Source organism: Alosa alosa, chromosome 24, assembly GCF_017589495.1.
Source record: "Alosa alosa isolate M-15738 ecotype Scorff River chromosome 24, AALO_Geno_1.1, whole genome shotgun sequence".
NCBI classification, from domain to species: domain Eukaryota; kingdom Metazoa; phylum Chordata; class Actinopteri; order Clupeiformes; family Clupeidae; genus Alosa; species Alosa alosa.
Genome location: NC_063212.1, coordinates 2,825,001 through 2,842,379, shown reverse-complemented (window position 1 = coordinate 2,842,379; position 17,379 = coordinate 2,825,001). Strand labels below are relative to the sequence as shown.

The following is a 17,379-nucleotide window of genomic DNA, read 5'->3' as shown; positions in this document are numbered from 1 at the left end:
TAATGAGTGTTTTATTTTTTCTAGTTTAAGAAAATACAGCACATCTTTAATCCAGTGTGTAAATGTGGGAGGGTGGGGATCTTTCCACATTAGACGTCTGGCAATAAAAGTCACAAAAGCAATGCAATCTGACTTTGTTTTTGACAATTTAAGATGATCTGGGGAGGCACCAAAAATGGCCATGAGTGGGCAAGGACTGATGGTTGTCTCCACACCTATGCATTCTGAAAGAGTTTCAAAAATCAAAGACCAGAAGTTGTTAAGTTTGCTGCAAGCCCAGAACATGTGGGCATGAGTAGCAGGGGATGAATTACATCGACTACAGATAGGACTAATGTCTGGGAAGTGTCTTGAAAGTTTTAGGTTGGTCCAGTGTGAGCAGTGTAGAATTTTACATTGCATTAGGCTATGCCTTGCACATATTGATGAACCATGTACCCTTTGCAGGATAGAGAGCCACATATCGTCAGTAATGCTTTCACTTAAGTCAAATTCCCAATCGGCTTTTAAAGAGGGTAGTAGTGAGTGGCGCTCCTGTGTGAACTTGTTATATAGTATGGAAATTATCCCCCTAAATGATTCAGGACGCTCTACAAGTACCTCAAATTGGTTGCATGGTGGCAGTGCTGGAAACACTGGTAGCGTTTTACGCAGAAAGTCCCTGACCTGAAGGTAGGAAAATAAGTTGCTTTTGGGGAGGTCAAATTGGCTACAGAGCTGGTCAAATGAGGAAAAAACACTGTCCAAGTAGAGGTCATGGAAATCTTTAATACCTGATCTCTGCCAATTCAAAAAATGACATGTCTAATAAGGAAGGTGTGAAAACATGGTTTGAATGGATAGGAGCTTTTAAAGAAAAGATTGTCCATCCAAAATGACGACGCATCTGTGTCCAGATCTTTAAGGTTGATCTCACAATCTTATTTTTGGCGAAAGCCGTTGGGGACTCAGAGGTGGAAGAATAGACCAATGCTGGTAAAGAGGAGGGTAGGCAAGATAAAGATTCTAAAACGCACCATGATGGTGTATCGGCACCTGGATCTTCATACAGCCAATGTACAATTGGACGTATATTAGAAGCCCAATAATATGCTAGAAAATCCGGAGCTGCCATACCACCAAGACATTTTGGATGTTGTAAGATACTTCTAGCTATGCGGGGAGCTTTATTATTCCACACAAAAGATGAAATGACAGAATTTAGTTTGTGAAAAAATGATTTGGCAATGAATACAGGGATGCATTGAAATAAATAGGTGAATTTGGGAAGAATGTTCATTCGAATGGAATTAATACGGCCTGCAACAGAGAGTGGGAGGGGCCCCCAGTGCTTAAGGTTTAGTTCAGTCTGTTTGAGTAGAGGTAAAAAATTTGCAGAGAAGAGGTTGGAGAATTTATCCACAACATTGACACCTAGATATGTAAATTTATTTGAAACCTTGAAAGGCAGGAAACTAACTGTGTATTGATGGGCTGCCACATTAATTGGAAACAACTTGCTTTTCTGTAAATTGAGTTTATAGCCTGAGAGATGATGAAATTTATCTAAAATACAAAGCACGTGTGGGAGAGATTGAGCTGGGTCTGAAATGTATAAAAGCAGGTCGTCTGCATACAATAAAACTTTCTGTTCCTGACCCTCTCTCATAATACCTTTTATTAGTGGAGTGTGTCTCAGAGCAAGAGATAACGGCTCAATGGCCAAAGCAAATAGCAAGGGTGACAGTGGACAGCCATGTCTTGTACCACGGCCTATTTGAAAATATTCTGAGAAAGTATTATTGGTACGTACTGAAGAGAGTGGAGAAGTGTATAGAAGAGTAACCCAAGAAATAAACTTCTTGCCAAAACCAAACCTTTCAAGGGTATACAAGAGGTAGCCCCATTCAACCCTATCGAAAGCCTTTTCGGCATCTAAGGACACTACAACCTCTGGAATGGCGGAGTCAGATGGGTGGTATATGATGTTGAATAAACGCCTCACATTAAAAAATGAAAACCTGTTCCTGATGAAGCTGTTTGATCAGCTGATATAATGTCAGGTAAGATTTTTTCCAGACGACGGGCAAGGACTTTTGCCAAAATCTTTTCATCCACGTTTAAAAGAGAAATAGGGCGATAGGAACCACAGCAGTGAGGGTCTTTGTTTTTCTTCAGAAGTAGTGAAATTTAGACAGAACGTAAAGTTTTGGGAAGAATGCCTGAAGCAAGAGATTCAGTGAACATGTTTAGTAGCAAAGGAGTGAGCTTCGCAGAAAATTTCTTGAAGAACTCAGCTGAAAAACCATCAGGCCCAGGACTCTTCCCACTTTGCATATCCATAATAGCTTCCCCCACCTCTTCTGCAGTAATTGGTCTATCAAGATTTTCAGCTGTGTCCTTTAATAGTTTTGGTATGGAAAGATTACCAAAGAAATTTAACAGGTCATCAGCGGTAGGTTGCTGTTCTGAAGTATAGAGTGATATGTAGAAATTCCTGAAAGCGTTATTAATTTCTTGGGGGTCCCTAGTGAGGCCACTGCTTGTATTGATTTCTGTGATAACTTCTCTTTATACAAAGCAGGGGAGGGAGATTGAACATATTGAGTTCCTTAATTCTGAATGCGGTGCATGAGATTGGTGAGAGTAAAAGATCTCAGCTGCTTATCATATGCCACACGTGATATTAGTTGGCCTCTCATGTAGGCTTTAAATGCCTCCCATAATGTGCTATGGTTTGTTCCACCAGTTGCATTTGTGTCAATAAAGAAATCAATTTGTTGAGATATATATTCAACAAAGTCAGAGTCAGATAGGAGAGATGTATTAAATCTCCAAGGTGGACGAGATGTGGATTTGTGGACAAAGTTAATGGCCATTAAGAGGGGTGAATGGTCTGAGATAAGTCTAGCATGGTAGTTGCATCTTTGAATAAGTGGAAATAGTTTATTGTCAACAAGAAAATAGTCTATATGTGTATATGTGTGATGAACAGGAGAAAAAAAAGAATAACCCTGAGCATTGGGGTTCAGGCGTCGCCATATATCTGCCAGACCGTAATTATTGAGGTGCCTATTTAGGCCTATAACTTTTGCAGATTTTGACATAGAATATTTTTTCCTAGCAGACGTATCCAAACATTCTTACAAATATTACAAATATTTGGCTAACAGACATCTGCTCCGTTCTGTCTTGTACGTAACAAAGTCTCCTGGTTCAGTTTCATAGAAACGAGGGTGTTAATTTTGCAGTAACTACAATATCCAACCAAGTATAGGCCTACAAAGGCATCGCGTTGATGTTTCTCCACTTGGTCTCTTCACGTATCTGGCCGCTAATCCATGTAGCTGCTAGTGAAAAGGAGATAACATTAGGCTACCCATTCAAAAGGAGGCCTACAGTTGTTTTATAAATAGGATCGCTATGACCATGATGTAGAGCGCAAGAAAATAATAGCAGTCCTTCATGTATCAGGTCAAAATTGCTCATGATTTGCAAGTAGCAACTTACTAATGAGGTAGCTATTGCTTGCCATAATGGTAATGAAAACTATATTACTAGTAGCCTAGTAAAATATTCAAATATTTAGTGTTAACCTTACTCAGCTTTCAACACACACAAAGTCAGACCTCAGCACCTTTTTTAATGTAAGTTGGTTACAGAGGAGGTCAATTCCTCTCTCACGACAGCAATGTCAGCCTGTACTCCGCCAACGGCCAGATCTATTTTCGAGCAAATGTCAACTTTCAGCGAGTCCAGCGCTTTGGTTAGCATGCTGGCTGTTAGCCCATCATCAACACTGTCAGTTGATTCCTCCGGGGAGTTAGCAGTAGCACCACGACCTCCTGTTTTTTTGGACGACGATTTAGTAGTCGATGGCTTCATAGTTTTTTATTTCAGAATCGGTCATTAAAAGTCCAAGTACTTTAGATAACGAAATATATCGATGTATGAGGTTAAAAGTCAGAATAATCTGTTTATTATCGAAATGAGAAAAGTTACCTCACGGAGCTTACCGAAAGACCACCTAGGCCTACATTACTCAAACGCAACAGCGGCCCCCATTCACTGACTTTCTTTGGTAAATTTCCCGATTGACACTATGCACTGCAGTGGTGGTTAACAATTGCGCGTGCTCTGCTGTTCTTAGTTTTGTTTGTTTGTTTTATTGTGCGATGACGTCATAATCAAACATGACGTCACTATAATTGCTTATAAATAGGGGTCGAGGACGCAGTATCGGTACACAATCATAAACACAACAATGCCACCACGACGACGAAGAGCTTCTCGCCCCGTTCGCAGGAGGCGCAGACCTAGGGTGAGTAGGCGCAAGAGGGCTGGCAGGAGGAGGCGTTAAGCTTCACCTGCCCCCTCTGTACCTTTCCCCCCAACCCCGAACGAGAGAATGACACATGGCTGAAAGGTCGGTGCTTAATCTTTCTTAATAAACAAAAAATGGGGTTTTAAACCAAATGTACTGTTGTTGGGATGTTTTTGTTATATAAAAATAGTGGCCTTTTTATGTTGACTAAGTTTGTCCTGAATTAATAAGGTTTTAATGGAGAAATAATTAATCAAGCCTGAGCAAATGTTTCTTAATGTTGCCTATAGCCTGTGTATGAAAAATAAAACGTAGGCTACTCAGTTGACAAAGACACACTAAAACACGATAAACCCATATGCCAAGAACCTGAATTAGCCTGATGTATTTGTCATTTTCTCATCAACATGAAAATCAAATAAAACAACTGACATATTGGCTACTTGATATAGGTAAACACAGTGTCTAAATAGTTGGCAAATAGAATGTTTGTGTGGGCTAACAACGATTGTGCAGTTTATTTCTTGGTTTTATTTTTTAGGCTAGTTTTGTCAGAAAGAAATTGTAATGAACTGGCTATGTGCCACCTCAAGCTGTATGCTGGTATAGCTAAGTCAGAATTAGAATAGCTGAAAGGTTGCACACAGTTTGAACAAGTCCAATTAAATACACGTTTACGTTAGAATGCATTATTTTTTCTTCTCACGGTGATACAATTATGGTGAAATTTATTTTTATGCCAGTACAACGCGCATGGGCTAAGCAATGTTGAGTTATAGGCTTGAGCGTCAACAAACCACAGACTACATATCCCGTCATTCCATCCACATGACAATCCCTAAATAGGTTTAAGTGCGCTTGAGAGAGGATAAGCTCAGAGAAAGTCGGAAAGACGGAGCGACAACGAGCCGTCATGCCTCTCAAAAGAGAAGGTGAGATCTTTTAGAATTCTATTTTCCGCTGTTTGATCAGTGATAGAGCTTGTTTTGTTGTTACTACAAAGTAGTTTTATTCAAACACGTGTCCCTCTGCCGTGATGGGACAGGGGAACGGGCGCTCACTAATGTAATTGGTCCAAGTGCTGTCACCACTCGTCATGTTTCTACGACTGCACTGTATGCGCGCTCTCTCTCTCTCTCTTACACACACACACACACACACTGAAAGACTCCTTCGCCGTGGTATGTAGTGAGACTTCAGAGTGTGTGCTTTTACTTAAGTGTCAGCTAAGGCCGCTAACCTTAGCGCAGGGTACTTTGCAATTGCCACTGCCTAACGTTTCGGCTCACCTTCTGTCCCCCAACCTACAGAACTGTCGTTCTTGTACCATCAGTGTGCACAGTAGCCTACAGTGCAGCAGGTGTTTCAGTTCGCTCCACTGGCGTTGGTGACCGTGTCGCTGCGTGATTTCGGCTCCTGGCCTGTGACCACCGCCTGTCATCTCAAGCATGCGAGACCGAGCCAACCGTGTCGGACTGGATCGGAGCGTAATATCGTTGTTACCTCTTCGCCTACTGAGCGGAACACGTCTATCGAGCAACGGGATAGAGGAGAGGATTAGGCTCAAATACCTGCAATAAAAAAGATAATGAAAATAATCAACCAAATCAATCAAAAGAGCCTAAATCTAAACCTGTCCACTTGACAATCTCGCTGTAATTCATTTGGTCACTGGTGACAGCCGTGCTTGAATTGCTCTGAAGATTTCTTCGTCCACTGAGTGGACTCCACTGCAATACAGATTTTCCTCCCACTCACACTGATATTCTATTTGATAAACATCTTATGTCATCACATTTTCTGTGGCATGATCATCACAGAATGATCAATGCCTTAACATGCTTTGTCTGTAAATGAAAAATGAAGTAAAATATTCTCTATTTTCTACCCATTTTGTGTGTGTGTGTGTGTGTGTGTGTGTGTGTGTGTGTGGGTGTGTGTATGTGTGTGTGTGTGTGTGTGGTGTGTGTGTGTGTGTGTGTATGCAGATACGGAGCGTGCCCTCCAGGCGATGGAGGCTTGCCAGTCGGTGGCTGATGAGGGTTTCAGAGGTAGAGCAGAGAAACTGCTGCATATCTTCCAGAGTGACCTATTCCAGGCCCTGCTGGGTAAGACACACACACACACACACACACACACACACACACACACACACACACAGACACACACACACACTATACAGTACCATTGCAGAAGATAATCCAAACAGGTGCACAAACATTAGATTAATGCAGGTAGAGGTACGCAATTCTGTCAGGTGTGAGATGCAACATACTCTACCAAGTCACCTGCAGATTATCCAGCAATGATTGCCTGACACAATGTAGAGAGTGATCCTCATTAGGTTTTGCAAGGGAAGGCTGTGCGATGTTATACTCTCTGCGTCAGAGTACGGACGAATAAAACTCCTCTGACGACAGACATGTGTAAGATGTGAATGTGAACAATCTCCTGTGTGATTCACACATGTGATGTGACTGACTACACACACACTGCACATACATGATGCTGCTCTAAAGGGTTCATTTGAACTGACCACAAGTCAGCCAGCTGTCTGTATGACAAGGGGAAGTGAGACTCATCTGACACATTTATGGCTTTCATCACAGAACACTAGTTCCTGTGCAAGGATTATGCCTGGTGCTAGACAAAAATATTTTTTTTTTCAATGGAGATTTGCAATGAAGGGTTTTTTTAGACTTGGCTTAATCCATGTATGGGAAAACCGGAGCTTGGCATCTGTATTGACCATATATTAGCCCATGCTGTCGGTCTTTCTAAATTCACACAGCTGTCATTGTCCTGGTGTCCAATGACCACTTTACCTGGTATGACCAGTAACTTTTTGGCAGCTAAGTCAGCTAGAGGTCACTGGGACACTCAAATATAGGCTGACAAACACAAAGACAAGCACACACACACACACACACACACACACACACACATGCACACACCACACACACCTTACACTAGGTGGGTAGTGGGGATGATACATTTATTGTATTTATCTGTATTGGTTTGATCATACATTTTTGACATGTGCTTTTTATCAGGCAACATGTTTTCATATCATCTGTAAATTCATTGGGATGGTGTACAGCTGAACACATCTGTCATCCCCACCAGCCATCCTAGGATGTGCTTAACAAATAGGCTGACACCAGACATAATTTCACTGCATTTCTTACTTCCAGTAACTATATGCATGTGACAATAAACTTCCTTGCAGAGGTGGAAAGTAACGAAATACATTTACTCACGTTACTGTATTGAGTAGTTTTTCTGTGTATTTTGTATTTTTTAAGTAGTTTATAAAATCGGTATTTTAAATTTTACTTGATTACATTTTGAGTGAAGTATTGTACTTTGCTACATCAAAAATCCCATCCATTACTTGAGTAAAAAAAAAAGACTAACGAAAACGGAAAGGGAGAGAAAAAAATCGCGCCCTAAACCACTAGCCTAGTGATAATGATCAGCATGTAGCTTACAACAGGACATGAATCAAGCTGGCGCCATGCAGTCTTTCTGAAAGTGATGGAGACTGGATCACGAAATGCATCAGATTAGCCTAACCTATGAAAGTGTATTTTACGCTATTCCAATCGGTTGTCTCAGTTCGTTTTAGCACTAATGATTGCGGAGATATTTAAGCAAACACCATGGGATTTCGTGTTTTGACGTTTGTGCTCACCTTTCTTTGGAAAGAAGTTTATTAGCAGTTGTTTCCCCTCATTTTGATGTCTCTCTTTTTCCTGTTTTGGCCTTTGTTTTTAGTAACCTGACTTGGCTTTCTTTGGAGAAAGACATTGCACCAGCAGCAAAACAATTAGCGGTCCACTACTAGCGATGCTACTAAATAAACAAAAGATAGACTACCTTATGAATCGTGCAGGCGGACTAAACCATTTAGCTCTTTAGCAAGGGAGAGTGAGAGTGACCTTACACAATTTTCACTATGTTTTGTATACAAAATCCAGTCAGTCAACCTTTAAATTTCGTCTGACATTCATTTTGACATTTAATTTGGAAGTTAAAATATTCAGGTAAAATAAATATATGGTGGAAATAAGTATTGAACGCTTTTTCAGTAATTAGCCTAAACTTCCAGTGAGTCTATTCGAAATTTTCACCACACATTATATTAACACACATATAAAAAAAAATCAAACATAAGAGTTTTGTGTATTAAAGTGGAATGACACAGGAAAAAAGTATTGAACATGCCTACTGAAATTTCTTCAATACTTTGTGGAAAAGCCTTTGTTTTGTAAAGACAGCTTCAAGACATTTCCTGTATGACAAAACGTATTGGTCGCAGTATCAGATCTGATTTTGGCCCATTGTTCTAAACAGATTCCAGGGGTCCCTCTTGTGAATCCTGATCTTTAGTTACTTCCAAAACTATTTAATTGAATTGGCTGCCTTCAAGTCTTTCTGGAGCTTTCTCCGAGTGGTCCTTGACTCTTGGAATTGACTATCCTTCTGACTCCCTGGTCAGAAATATTACAAGGAGATCCTGTGCATGGCCGGTTGATGATGCAGTGATGTTTCTTCCACTTGCAGATAATGGCTCCCATGCTGCTTACTGAAAGATTCTGATGTTTTGAAATGCATCTGTAACCAGTTTCATTGATATGTTTTTCAACAATAAGGTTGCAAAGGTCTTGGGAGAGCTTTTTGCTTTTATCCATCATGAAATGTTTCTTGTGTGACACCTTGGTAATGAAAACCTTTTATAGCCCATCAATATGTAGGCTACTAACCAAGCTTATATTAATTTGCACAGATAGAAAGGATAACTACTCTCTATATAGATTCCTTCCCTTTCCTTGCCTTAGGGCTTTTTCTTAGCATGTTTAATACTTTTCCCCTGTGTTATTCCACTTCATTACATGACTCTACTTATGGAGTTGTTTGGATTTTTTATGTGTGGATTACCTGAGTTATTACTAATGTCTGGTGAAAATGTTGTGCCCCTGTATTCCACTTTTCACGGGCCCTCTCCTACATTGGGGCCCTATACTTCCCACTTTCCCCAGTACAACGCCTTTAATCTGCTGAACCTTCTGCTCGTTTCCAAATATAAAAAAAACTCTGCAACTCAATATTGGCCTGCCTGCCTCAGCTGCCTGTGAGGGGCTTTTCAGTTGTGCTGGATTACTGTTCACTGCAAAGCGACCCAAGGATGAGTGCAACTAACTTTGAAAATCAACTACTGCTCAAACTTAAAGGAGAACTCCGGTGATTTTTCACATAGATCTCCATTTCTCAACGTCCTTTTCAGGCAAGTACCTCCACTTTCGGCGGCCATATTGCAATACTTTTTTGGGCACTTATCGCATCTATTTCAGCAGAAATGCGTGTGCGTAAGGCTTCACGACACCAATCTTGCTCCAGCAGCGAGATCACAACAGATGATTGGCACGATGTCTTCACAGCACACCACATGATTGGCTAAATGTATTTTACAACACACCACATGATTGGCTCAATGTATTCACATGTCAACGTTTTGCCGCGGAAGGGTTGTGATATGTGTAGACATATGATGTGTAGACAACTGCCATATTGGCGTTACAAACTAACCCCATGCATTACTATGGAGGATTTTTTGAGTGCTGTATCTCCTCATTAGAAAGTCTTTGGTGAAACTGGTTGTTCTGGTAGCCCCCCCAAAAAAGTAACTAAGTAACTTTTACTTAAAGTACATTTTAAATGAACTACTTTTTACTTTTACTTGAGTACATTTTCAGATTGGTATTTTAACTTGTACTTGAGTAATATTTCATCAAGGTATTGGTACTTTTACTTGAGTACAATATTTTCGTACTTTTTCCACCTCTGCTTCCTTGTATCTTGTATCTTGTGTGTCGTACTGGAACACACCGTTAAAATGAAAGAAAACCTTTCACACCACAACATTGCTCATTAAGAATTGACAAAAGATATTGACAAAAGACACGACCAGTTAGCATGTTCACAAGCTTCTAGCAGTGACAGTAAGCGCCTGGTTGGTGTTGGCAAGGTTTTGTATTACTCTTGCTTTCTTGAGACCAAAATCTTGCATAATGCTGCTTTGAAGAGGAAACATTATTATAATCAAAGATTCTAGAATCTTTGATTATAATAGCGTATCTATAGCAACAAATGCGCTTGATTTCTAAGGATTCTACGGTTGCTTGGTGACACCTCGTTTTCCTTTTATTAGCTAGTTTATTGACAGCTGCCAGAATTCAACTGGGGTTGTCAAATATGACAAATACACTTAATTGGAAAAGCTCAACCCTAGGTTTAATGCGGTCAATGCGCTGAATGGATGGCGCAAAGTCTGTGATACGTCCGGTCTGTACGGCCTTTCCTTGCTGCAGCCAAATGTAGTGTCTGTACGAATCTAGCGTACTGTCTGTGGGAAACTGAATGTGCAGTGCGGTGCCAATCCCGTAGATGGGAGATACGCCCGCAGATACGCACGACTGTATGCAAGGGCATAGGTTTGGTCTGAGCTTTTGGTGGGGACACTACCCACTAACCCCCCTCAACTCTTTCACCAGCCACTATAGATATATAAAATGATTAAAATGTGCTATTGTCTAACTACTATCCATGATTAAAATGTGCTACTGTCCAACTTGATCTAACTATACTGTGTAGCCTACATAATCTATAGCATACATAATCTATGTAGGCTATATTTAACATTTAACATTTATTTTCTATTTGGTCTGTTATGAAATCATGCATTGACCCATTTAAGCACAGCTCAGTTTTAAGAAACTTACATACATGCATGCTTAGCATTTTGTGAAAAGAAAACATTGACAAACTCTTAACCGTGAGCTGCCTGTATATTCTCTGATTCTAATAATTACAGATATCTAGGCGATGTAAGCACAGCTCAGTTTTAAGAAATGCTTATAGCCGAAAGACCATGTTGAATTTTGCTACAATTTATTTCAAAACCGGATTACTCTGGAACAGCTCGGGAATGCATTACACCTTTGTGTTCGGTAAGATCTGCTGTTTATTCTGATATAGGCCTATAGTTTGTCATGTGTTGCGTGAAGAGTGTGTAGGCCTACGATATTCCACCGAGACGAATGGATGTGGGGATGGCGCAGAGAATAATTATTAAATCTCTTGAAGTTATTTTTCTCGCGAACTGTTTATCACAGCAAATAGTGGCTAGCTAGCACCGTTTAAAAGCTGGGAAAAGGCTCTTTCATGTGACACATGATGAGTAGCCTACTTCTCGAGGAGTTCAACAGAGAAGAATGGGTGAATTTGGACGCACTTCATATGTCTTGTAGTGCGCCATGCTGCGCAGGAGACTGCGGCTCACTGGTAGTTATTATAGGTAACTTCAAATCAAAGCGATTTACCCTTATAGCCTGCACATTACAAGATCTGTACGAGATGATCCGCAGCACTGAAGTGAGAAATGATTTAACTCTTTGTGTAGCGCATGTGAGCACTTTTTTCCACATTTTAACCTGAATATTGGTGGGGACATTTCAGTCGTAATTTGACACTGGTGTGGACACGTCCTTCGGTCCCCACGCAAATCTACGCCCCTGACTGTATGACTGTACAGCATAGCCGCATGCAGCATGCACAGACATATACTCGTACAGTATACTCAACAGTAGAGGACGCAGGGAACCAAAAAAAAAAATGTAAATTCTATTATGTAGGCTACATATGTGCATATGGCAAGCAGTATTAGAGCAAAGCAAGACAAATCAGATCAGATAAGAAATTCATATAGCAGTTTTTAGAAATGACAAAATGTTACAGAACTAACATACAGGCATTCATTCACACACAAAAAGAAAACCAGAAGCCACTGAAACCAAGAGTTAGACATGAACCCCCAGTGTGAGCCACATGAGACGCACCATGTGCAGTTGGTTATCATGGATAAAACTACTTTGTGTTTCTACTCATTTTGATAGCAATGAATTAAAATGTTAGTTTAGCACCCCTCAGTGTCCAGTATATTTGCTGAATAGATACAAGGCAGAAACTCAGCTTGGTCTGACAATGAAGGATAGTAACAGATGGAAGTCATGCTGGAGGACATCTCGTGTGTGTGTGTGTGTGTGTTGTGTGTGTGTGTGTGTGTGTGTGTGTGTGTGTGTGTGTGTGTGTGTGTGTGTGTGTGTGTGTGTGTGTGTGTGTGTGTGTGTGTGTGTGTGTATGTATGTATGTACGTACGTGTGTGTCTGTGTGTGTGTGTGTGTGTGTGTGTGTGTGTGTGTGTGTGTGTGTGTGTGTGTGTGTGTGTGAGAGAGAATGAAAGTGAATGAGTATGTGGGTGGAAAAGAGTTCTTGCATGATTTGTACACGTACTCTGATGCTAGTTGAGGCAATGTTCCAAATCAGATGAACACAAACAATGGGGATTTAAAAAGAGCTGTGTGTGTTTGTGTGTGTGTGTGTGTGTGTGTGTGTGTGTGTGTGTGTGTGTGTGTGCGTGTGTTTGTGTGTGTATGCGCATGCCTGATCTGTAGAATCTGGCAGCAGATTGGCAGGTGACACTAGAGTTGGCCACGACGGCCAATAATTAGGGATTTGAGGAAAGAGGGCAAGTACACACACATGCACACATTCACAGCAGTCTCTTTGACAGAATGTGTGTTAATGCGTGTGTTTACTGTTGTGCACCTGTGTTGATTTATATGTCTACTCAATGTTATGCTGGTTGATGACCCATAGAAGGCCTGTGTACATACTCATACATCTCGTTGGCTGTGCTGTGCATGCATTTCTGTGCATTTGTGCTTGTATGTTTCTCTTTCATCAATATTTAACATTAAAATGTAAAAGTGTGCATTTGGATAACCTTTCAGGGAAAAATTGTGTGATACGTCTCTCTCTCTCTCTCTCTCTCTCTCTCTCTCTCTCTCTCTCTCTCTCTTTCTTTCTCTCTCTCTCTCACACTATCTATCTATGTATGTATCTATCTATGTCTGTCTTCCTTTCCTCTATATTTAGCTCTCTATAATCTGGGATTGGGGACTAGGATTAGCTGTGACATCACAGGAGATTAGAGCGATCCGCTGCAGGAAGATCATCCCAAGGGGTGGGCTTTAACTGCTACGGGCTGATCTGAGCAACGTGATTAGCTCAAACTGAACCTGCGAGCTGTCAGTCAAGGTTTAACCTGTTCCGTTGGCATGGCCATAGGTTTTGTCAGGCAGGATTACATACCAGGAAGGAAGCCCCTCTTCCAACACCCAATGGTGTATCACTTCCCCCCTTGCGTGAGCCAATCACATGAGATGAAGAATGTGCAGTTGGTTATCATGGAAAAAGCTTTACTTTTTGTCTCCACTCATTTTGATAGCAATGAATTACATTTCCGACATCCACTCTCCTGTGAAACAGAGGAAAATACATGAATCATGTCCTGGCATTAATCTCAATCCTTTGTTCTTGATATAGCTTTTGCATTAATAATGCATTCACTCCTCTGGATTATGGTTATTTTGCATTATACATGTGCACTCCATCTGAAGTGTTTTGTACTGAATGACAGAAGCATGAATATTTCCAAGCAACAAATGCAGTTGTCAAACAGAAGGGGTCTGGGATGCGTTGGAGGAGTGATTACTTTAAACCGTGTGTGTAACTATTATTCAGTTATGATGAGTGATCACATAGTGGAGTGGACAACTGTACTTTTGTCTCTGTTTCTCTCAGTGTTCTGTCTCCCAGTGTCTTCTGATGGTTCTGATGGTTCTAAAGGTTCTAAAGGGAACTCCTATTGGATGGAAAGTGCTACCACTAAAATGAATGAAGGTGTAGAGTGGTGTGTCTATGTGTGTATTTGTTTAAGAGCCAGTACAGTGTGTATCTCGGATGTGTGAGTGGGTAGGCTATGCGTATGGGGGTCTGTGCTGTGTATGAATAACTGTGTATGGGTGCGTATGGATCACAGAGTTATTCATACATTTGTCGTGCTAATTAGTGTTCTCCATCTTTTGCAGATATCCAGGAGTTCTACGAGCTCACCGTGTTTGAGAACCAGAATTCTACTAGACCTCACACACCAAGCCTGGTAGGATCCATATGCACAGAGGCACTCAGGGGTAGATTTACTAACACTTGCGCACTTTGCGCTGCGTCTGTTTATGCGAGTTCGGTATTAGCGCACATTGTGCTTCCTCATTGTGCGCAGAATTTCTCAAACCAGCAGCTCATCTGGTAACCAACCTTTCTCCGCCCTCTACCTCAGTTTACGAGCATCCACAACTGAATGGCATACTTCAATCACAAGCGCAGTTGAATGAAGTTCGCTGATGACAACATTAAAACGAATCAAACGTTTAGCGATCATGAAACCTTAATACAATACATGATAAGGTGTCAACAAGCAGGGAGACAATGAAGAGCTGTTGTTCTACTCAAACTACTTGTGGTAGGCTATGGAAGATTGGTCAAATCTAGCAAGTTGGCAAGTTTAAGTGGATAACTTGAAAGTGTAAGTAAGATATTCGAAAGCCCAACGTAAGTTATGGTTGCTTTAGATAAAGAATCTGAATCGCGATTCTGTTGTCTTTGAAACTTCCTCTTATTGAAGCATTTAACCGTAATTTACCATATTTCACCGCAAAACAGACGTGCGCCTTCATGGGCAGTTTTCATAAATACAGGGGAATACCTAATTAGGCACACTTCTCCTCCTACCTTTTACTGTAACACGAAACTCCCACTTTCCCTGGACCCTCCTCTGAATGCATATATATGCATGACACGGGAAAACGCAATTTGCCATTTTCAGCTCCTGCAACAGGCAGTTTGCGGTTTTACCAAGTGCGGCCTGTTTGGAAATAGCTCGCATCGGCTATGTCAGTCTTTGCGAATAATTAACGCCTGGAAACAGGCGCAAACGGCTTGATAAATCTAGCCCTCAGTTTCTGTGTGAAAGAGTTTTTTTATTTTATGCTTGGACACTTCCTCTTGTGTCCTCTAAGTGGCGCCAGAGTGTAGCATATGGTGGCATGAGAATGTGTGAGTGAATCCATGCCCAAGGCTCAGCCCAGTCCACTCCATCAGAAGAATCAGCTTGTTGTTTGAGCTCGGCAGGTGTGCTCTGATTTTGATCCGTCTGAAATACGTTTTACTATCATTATTGATCTCTCTCTCACACACGCCCACACACACACACACACACACACACACACACACACACACACACACAGTTGTGAGAAAGAGAGAGAGAGAGAGAGAGAGAGAGAACCTGTCTTTCAGTGACTTGTCTTGTGATGGACATACACTCCCAGACCCACTCCCTCACATAATTTGGCTTTGGCTTCATTCTGCCTGCTTAATTTGAATATTTAATGAGTTGCGTCTCTGCTCTGGGATTTTGCGTCGAGAAACTTTTACTCTTTTTCTCTCTCACTCTGTCTCTCGCAGACACACACACACACACACACACACACACACACACATACACACACACATGCACAAAAACCTCAACAGACCAAACTCCCTCTTTCACACAGTCACATACAAGACACACACACACACACACACACACACACACACACACACACACACACACACACACACACACACACACCTATGCCCATCTGCTGTTCTGATGATGTTCTCTGAGTGTGAAGACGTTTAAAGTGCAAGGCTCTATAATGCATGAGCCTGCAGGGCTACATCAGGGGGTTAAAATTTGTGCAAGTGTATGTATGCATGTGTGTACGTGTGTGTGTGTATTTCTGTGTGCTCATGTGAGTGTGTGTGTGTGTGTATGTGTATGGGACAGAGTCCTCCTGGTTCTTGATGGGGGATGGTTGAGGTGGATTAGGGGGGTTTCTTTGTGACATCACAAAGTAGGTCCCTAAGACCTGCTGAATTAAGGTTTTGCACCTACGTCATAATGTCATGTGACCGTTTGTTTACAACTAGAGTGGTAGGCAAGAATGGTAGGCAAGGAACTGCAGAGAGTGGTAGGCAAGCCTACAACAGTCAGGTTGCATAGGCTACACATAGTTACAAATAGCTTCAAAATTGAAATTTTAATATCAAAATATTGACCGGGATGCCGACCACTTGTGTAGGCCCTAACAGTTGGTTTTACAATAAGAAGCAAAAAAGGCTTAATTAACGACCGTTTAGCCTACCTATCCTCGTGGTTGTGGAGGGATGATCATTAGCAGCTGTGAAGTCTTTAATTCTCAAGATAGCCTAATGGTGTAGCCTACTTCTCGAAGGCGTGAGGCTAAAATACTACTATCTACAGTCATCCAAAAAATGAATTGCCAGAGATAGGCTATGAAGGGAAAAAAAGTGCAGCATTTTAAACATGGCAAGATTATTTTTACGGAACAGTTTGTTCTAATTTTGTCTCGTGAAATTCGGTGCTTGTGGACATCAATCACCTATCTTCTGTCCTTCTATTTCAAGATTATCATGAGTGTCATTTGATTATATAATCACAACAAATGCTAATAAATGAAAACAGAATAGGCTTATGTGCTATAGGCTAACGTTACAGGTCAGGCTAACTCCCGTATGTCAAAATAAACTGATTTGATCCTAATTGTTTTACTTATCACACACAACAACTCAACACAGCAACCTCAAACACCACTGTTGAACCTAGGCTACTGCTTCAGTCATGTAAAGAAATAAGCAGTTTATGAATTATCTTTATTCGTTTAATCAAGTCCACATGACCAAAATAACAACATATTTAAAGGCTGAGCTAGCATAACAGCCTAATATAGGCGATGCTGCAATGGATAACTAATAAAAAGTTTCATACAATTAATGAACTTTATCCACCACATTCTGAGTTTTTCTGGGTGGTTATATATCCATGCAGATCGTCTTGAATAAGCCATGCGCTGTTATATATGATATAATATGTTACAGGATTCATGACTAACGCCATTAATGTTACATGATGCTGACTGACTCTGGCTATAACATAGGCTACCGTTTTAACGCCTGCTGAGTCTACTGCCTACCAAGACCTATGGCTGTTCAGTTGAAGTTAAATGATCAAATATTGTTTGATTTTGTGTCAGCTTTCAGAAGGAGGGACATGT

General features: G+C 41.0%; 1 protein-coding gene across 1 annotated transcript in view; it reads left to right on the top strand.

The window, feature by feature from the left end:
• Positions 1-4,625: 4,625 nt before the first annotated feature.
• The window catches only part of LOC125289867 (disks large homolog 4-like), an 82,364-nt gene continuing 69,610 nt past the window's right edge, over positions 4,626-17,379 (top strand). Inside the window, 3 exon segments of the mRNA XM_048236964.1 lie at positions 4,626-5,235; positions 6,292-6,411; positions 14,296-14,366. Of these exon segments, the coding sequence (XP_048092921.1) occupies positions 5,217-5,235; positions 6,292-6,411; positions 14,296-14,366 (210 nt within the window). The 5' untranslated portion in view covers positions 4,626-5,216.